Raw genomic sequence first — 7073 nt, 5'->3', positions numbered from 1 at the left:
TAAAAATCTACAAAATAATCTAAAAACTGATTTTTTAAGAAGTAGTTTTTCAAACAAATTATTTTGTATAATTAATTTTTTAATAAAAGTGATTTTTACTAGCATATACAAAAACAAAACAATTTTTAATTTTTTTGAAATCTCTAAATTATGAAATAATAAAATCACTTTTTAAAAATATATAAAACACTTATCTCCTAACTTAACTTATGTGAATTCAACATGAACTCTAACTCTAAAGACAAAGTGAAGTGAAAGTCTATCTTAATCTCAACTAGATAGATAGATATACTAAACCCCTTCCCTCAAAAACCCTCTCTTTCTCTTCCACTCTCCAAATTCCTCAATGGCTCTCTTCCATTCTCACACTCTTCCACATCATCACATACTATCAACTCTTTCACCCTTTTCTTCCAAACCTCTTTCTATTTCTCTCCCTTCCTCTTATCCTCTCACAACAACAACTGACTTCAACAATAAAACTCTTTCTCTCTCCACACTTCCTAGAAAGTTGCTTTCTAAACCATCTAATGGAAAACATGTTAGAGAAGATTATCTTGTGGTATGACACTTTTAATACCTTTGTTTTCTATTTTTAAATTCTCAATTTTTTATTTTTTATTTTCAATTTTTGCTTCCTTTTAGCTTCCTATTGTATAAATATAGGAGTTGAAGAAAAAGAAGAAAAAATGATTTTTTTTTTGTTTCATTAGCTGAACTGTGATGTTATAGTAATGCCATTGCTTGTAATTTTTTTGGATTCAATTTTAGCTTCCTTTTGTGTAGGAGTATATAGGAGTTGAAGAAAAGAAAAAAAACTGATATTTTTTTTTTTTCTGTTATTTTGTTTCATTAGTTGAAGTTAGATCTTTCAGTAATGCTATTGCTTGTCAATTTTGTTGGGTCATAGCCCTTTTCTCTAGCTTTCAAGTATAAGATATTATAAAAAAGAATATTTTTTTGATTCATTTTTTGTTTCCTTTTAGCTTCCTGTGGTATGAAATGTAGAAAAGGAGAAAAAATGTTTTTATTTTATTGTTTTCTTGTTTCATGTTGAAGTTTGATGTTTTAGTAATGCAAGGTTTTCATTTTGTGTTATAGCTTATTAAAATAGGACCTCTAGAGAAGAAGAAAGAAGGAAATATATATGAAATTATTGATGTTTGGTGTTGTTATAATGCCATTGCTTTGTTGTTTTGGATTTTGCAGAATAAGTTATCAGCACAAGAAATCCAAGAGTTGGTGAAAGGAGAAAGAAATGTTCCTCTTATTATTGATTTTTACGCGACATGGTGTGGTCCATGCATCTTAATGGCTCAAGAACTTGAAATGGTATGTGGTTTAGTTTGATGTAGATTCAGAAAATGCTTAACCATTGCTCTAATATGACTATGAAGATGTGTTTCCTATTGCATGTTTTGGTTTCAAATTTTTTTGAGCTAGCGAAATGTATGTTTCACTTCAACCTTATGTCGGCCTCCGATAAAGAACTTTTTGTTTAAGATTACCATTTTAGTTCTTTAATAGTTTTTATAGATTTGGGGATGTGAATTGGGTTAATAAGCATTCACCAAAAAGTAGATCAAATTCCTTAACCATTTGGTCAGGGGTTCGATCCCTGACAGACATATCGAGAAAGGTCAACCTCTTAAATGAATCTCAGTTATCTTGAGTGATTAGTCTCTGCAGTTTACCTAATAAGATAGACTAGGAGGGTTTAACTTGTCTAGAAGTAAATTAAATTGGCAATGGCAACAAGGTTCAACTTTATTGTTGATAAAAACTAACAGTTATTGTAATAATTGGATGCTAATGGAAGATATAACTATAATGGCATGTCTTATATTTCAGATTTTCATTTGTGTTGCATGTCTTATGTTGAGGAAAGGTATTTATAAGGAGATGGTCAGCAAGGGGAGGATTCAGTATTATTCGGTTAGAAATCTTGTAGTTTTGGCAGAGATGAAAAGTCTTTTCTCTGAGGAGCTTTTGTTCTATGGTTTAGAGGTTTTCCTTCTGTAATACATTTATTTTCAATCAATAACATAGTTTTTTGTGTCTCTTGAGCTCGCGTTCCTATCACAAACTGTTCTTTAGGGGATTTGAATTTGAACATAGTCCCTTGGAATTACACGATTAGACAGTCACCGTTACAGTAGCACATTGGGATAAACCCATTCAAACTTTTCAAAAGAAAATATATTAGTAATTCAACGTATGCTAATTCAAAACTCATTGGCTTGAACTTTTTTTATCGTATTATATTTATATCTCATTTGTATTCTAATATGGAATGTAAAATCTTTTAGGATAAGCTGCAAGTGCAACTTGTTGCTCCTATATTTAATCTGTTTTTTTTTTTAAGTGACTACTGTAATTTGATTCTCTTAAAATTTGGATTGAGTCTAACTTAACCCTACGAAATCGGTTTATAGTCTGATAGATGCCTCCTATCGATATAGTCGTTTTTAGGCTTTATCTAATCTAATGTGGGACTTATAACACACATCCCTCACTCCCAAGAGTGGACATCTGGGTAGCCTGATAGTGGGTGGTCCAACGAAATTTGAATAGACTTTGATTTCATCTTGGAATTTGGGTTAAGCCTAACTCCACCCTACAAAATCGACTTTTAAGGTATTATTTACTAATTTTTATACTTTATTTCATCCAATGTGAGAGAGACTCTTAACAGAATTCCATCAACATTTGGTCCTTTACTCATGTGACCAGGCTATATAAGATGGTTTCATCACTTCTAAACATGTTCTATTACATTATTCACCGCACATAACTGCATTGATACTCAACCTAGTTGGAAAAGGCTTTAGCTGTTATTGTATGAATGCATTGATAATAGATGCTGGCATTATAGTTGCATGCAAATGCAGCAAAACTCTTGAACTTGTGCCATATTCTCGATTAATAGGTTTTGAGGATAACACCTGAAGTAACATAACAGATCCATGCATATTGAATACTCTTTGAAGGAGCTCAAGCTTATATTGTTTTGGCTTAAATATAGTTTCGGTTCCGCTATTTGGCCCCATTCATGATTTTGATCTCCTAATTTTCAAAATGTCTGATATCTTCCCCACTTACGCATCCGGGGTTGAATTTTTATGATGTGACTAGTGAGATGTTTAGTGGCAATTGGAGATGAAAATGAGTTGTTCAGTGAGATTCCATATAAATAGTGTTTTGCATCAAATTTGGCTACTTATATGATATAGATCAATTGCTTTTCTAACAACTTCACTGTTTTTCTTTTTTGTAATCATGTTATTGGTGCAAAGTATCCTCTAGTTTTGTCGATGACTAATTTTGGCTTGGGAATCTGGCAAACCACCTTTGGTGGGATCTCCCCTCCCAAGTACGTTTTTTTCACTCACAAGGCTTGAACCTGCGACCTTGCTTAAAGGATCCGAGTCCAATTCCACTCTAACCAACATAACGTTGGTTTAGAACTTCAAATTTGTAATTGCATCACACTTTTACGCATATATCCTTTGAAGTTCTAACAGCTGCAGTTAAGGAACTTTTGGAAAGGTCATAAAGCATTAAAGACCTTGAAATTTGATACTAAAAATACCAAACTGATTTATCTGCATTTAATGTAGTTTGATAATTGAAAATGTGCTCAACTTCATAACTGGACAGAAATAAAAACAAAGGGTAGAAGTACTGTCATCAACCAACAACTAGGGCTGCTTGCATTGAAATTTTACTCAAGCAAGAATCGCATGTAGTATTTGAAGATTTTGTCCCCCTATTTTCACAAATTCGTGATTTTGGTCTCCTATTATTTTTCGTTCATTTGGCCCACTTTTGCTCCGATAATCATGTTGGTTCATTTTTATGGATGCAACAATTATTTAGAATGTTTGTATCTTTCGAAAATTACAGCCAATTTAAGTATATGGGGTGTGTGACACTGTTGAAGAGAGTTTACAAAAACAACTTATGACATGTCTATAAGTTGTTTTTAGCTTATTTCTATAAGCTCTTTAGGATAACTTATGAAAATAGCTTATATGAAAATAATATGACTTTATTTTATTTGTTATAGAAATTGTAGATATTGCTTATAAATAAGCACTTATATTATAAGTGCTTATGCTATAAGAGCTTAACTAAGCTGTTTATCTGAACATTCTTTAACTCAGTGATTTACTTTCTCTCATAATGACCAATTGTTTTTCATACTGACTTTTTACACTAACAAGCTTTGCATGTTTTTATGTTCATTTCTTTATTTTTCATCGATTAATAGTATGGTTATTAATTTGAGGATTTGAAAGCTCAGAAGTAACCTTCAATAAACTTGTGCAGCTTGCAGTTGAGTACGAGGAAAATGCGATGATTGTTAAGGTTGATACAGATGACGAGTATGAATTCGCACGCGACATGCAGGTAATGTGCTTGTTTTGTTTACAATGCATACATTTACAATTAAAAATACTCAATAGAGATCCATAAAAAATTATGTGAACTTTTATTACAATAACTTGTGAACTTGCATGATTATCCCAAAATATGGAGGAAAAAAAAACAATATATCACGGGGTCTAAGCAATTTCGATTTTTTTTTTTTTATATACATTTATTACATAGTAATCCTCTATGAAGCACTTACAGAGACACAAATTAACTGACATGTAAACATCGGTAATAATTTGAAAATATAGAAGTGATTGAATGTAACCACATTTGCTGGTTACACAAATACTGAGTACAACACTAACGATGACATGTGTCAGAGACTAAACGCATATTCAATATGAATAAATCGGTGCTACATAGGTAATTGTTGGTGTGTCCAGTGTGAATAACTTATTTTATTTGCAATGCATACATTTACAAATACTCAATAGAGATCCATAAAAAAATCATGTAAACTTTTCTTGTGAACTTGCATGGTTATCCCAAAACATATCTTGGGGTCTAAGCAATTTCCATCATAATCCTATTGTTTGTACATTTAGGTTTAAATATATTTTGTCACTGTAAATATATCACTTTTGTTTTTAGTCCTTATAAAAATTATTTTTAGTCATTTGAAATATATCACTTTTTTTATAAATTTTTAACTAAATACATCAATCTTTCAACTACCACTTTTGCTTATATTTCATTCCACATGGATTAAAATTTAATTTTTTTTCTTCTGAATTTTAATTACTCATAATAGTGAATATTGAATATTTTATACGATAAAATATAAAAATTTAGTATAATGTTTATAAACAATAATTTTTTTTTTATGAAATAATCTTTCCTAAAATATAAAAGTCGACAAATAGTTTTTTGATTCAGAAAAATGATTGTTAATTTATTAGTTTAGAAAGTAAATTAACTAAAATACTTCAATTTATGAATGCAGAAGTTCCCATTAGTCACATTCAAGATAATGGGTCTGTTTGTTTAAGATTTTAAAAAAGTGATTTTTACTTTATGTTTTTAAAAATGATTTTTATGAAAATTTACTTGAAAATATATAAATTTTTTAGATTTATTTGTTACCAATTAAAAAAAGTAATTTTGACATTCAATAACTTAGATATTCATTGTTAAATATTTTAACATAATAACAATCACATTGTTTTAAAAAGGTATTTTCAAAAATGATTTTTATGAAGAGTTTCTCAATAGCTTTTCATTTTAATAATTTTTTGAAATTTCATTATCCAAAAAAGTTGTAGAAAGTAGATGAAATATTTAAAATCATTTTAAGATAACTTATTTAAACCAAATTTTCATTTAAAGCTTTTTTAATTTTTTTTTAAAATAATTTTATAACAAAAAAGTATAATATTATAAAAATAACTTTTTTTAAACTCTTAATCAAACGGGCCCAATATCCATATTAGCTTCTTTTGCTTACTAGAATTAGTATTTCATTGCATCAAAAAAGAAAAAGAAATAGTATTTCATTCATTTTTGCTTCAACTTTCAAGTCTAGATTAGACCCCTTAATTAAAGGTACAATTAGTAGCAACAAACCTAAACACATGCAGAACATTGCACGAAAATGAGTCAAAATTTAGATATGACATGTTCTAAACAAAACTTGAACTTTTTTCATGTATTTCAGGTTAGAGGGTTGCCAACTCTTTTCTTTATTAGTCCTGATCCAAAAAAAGATGCTATTAGAACTGAAGGGCTTATACCAATACAAATGATGAGGGACATCATTGACAAAGAAATGTGAAACAGTTAAGGCTACTCATCACTTTTCATAGTTGGAGTTGCTAGATTTTGCAATATGATGTTTGGTATAATTGTAGCATATTTGTGGACATAATTTAAATGCTAACCAATTCATATGAATTTGAATTTTGAGGTTTATAAAATGTATGATAAATTATGTAATGTTTGAGGTCGACATATGTTGTAGTGTATCACATGTGATTGTCTAATAGAAAATAGAAAGACATTGTAACATTATTGGATGTGTATTCGATCCATCGAATATAAAATTTGTTATTGAGAGTGACAATCTTTGCGTATAAAAGGTGAGTTTTTATTTAATTTTTTTTATAAAATTGCACAAGCTGTGTCTGACATCCCAACTAGATTGGTACCGCTAACAAAGCTAAGTTGAAAAACAAGAAGCACAAAAAAAAAAAAATAACTTGAGGTGACATAAAAGAAATCCAAATGAGAAAAAAAAATCAATAAATAAATAAAATCACGAAAGAAGTTTCGATTAATAAAAGATTGAACTAAATTCCGCCAAGAGTAAGTATTTATAAATAGGGGTGATTTTCACTTCATAAATAAGTTCAAAAATTGAGTTAGACTTAAAATACAAATTTAAAGATTATGTCAAAGTCTTAGATTTGTTGTGTGACTTGTAGATCTTTAGATTTTTTTTTTTATTTTTTATAAAAAATATGGTACCTAGATATTTAGTTTGACTTGAAACTTATATTAAGATGGTAACGATAATGAATTTTTGTTAGGTTTAAAATTCTAATTTTTTGTTTATATATTAAAATCCTAATTTTAATTAATAGCTTAAAATCTCTCACCTAATTATGTCATCTTTCAATTATTAGGTACTTGGTGCA

The 7073-nt window shown here is 29.2% G+C and overlaps 1 protein-coding gene across 1 annotated transcript; it reads left to right on the top strand.

Annotated features, from left to right (window-relative positions):
- The first annotated feature begins 229 nt into the window (after positions 1 to 229).
- Positions 230 to 6499, top strand: LOC101490287 (thioredoxin-like protein CITRX, chloroplastic). Its single transcript, XM_004498631.4, has 4 exons — positions 230 to 562; positions 1210 to 1332; positions 4333 to 4413; positions 6095 to 6499. Exons 1-4 carry the CDS (start codon positions 347 to 349, stop codon positions 6209 to 6211), a joined length of 537 nt encoding a protein of 178 aa, XP_004498688.1. The 5' UTR covers positions 230 to 346; the 3' UTR covers positions 6212 to 6499.
- Positions 6500 to 7073: the final 574 nt, after the last annotated feature.

Source organism: Cicer arietinum, chromosome 5, assembly GCF_000331145.2.
Source record: "Cicer arietinum cultivar CDC Frontier isolate Library 1 chromosome 5, Cicar.CDCFrontier_v2.0, whole genome shotgun sequence".
In the NCBI taxonomy this organism is placed as follows: Eukaryota; Viridiplantae; Streptophyta; class Magnoliopsida; order Fabales; family Fabaceae; genus Cicer; species Cicer arietinum.
Note: the sequence above shows the minus strand (reverse complement) of the source record. Positions and strands in the feature narration are given on the sequence as shown.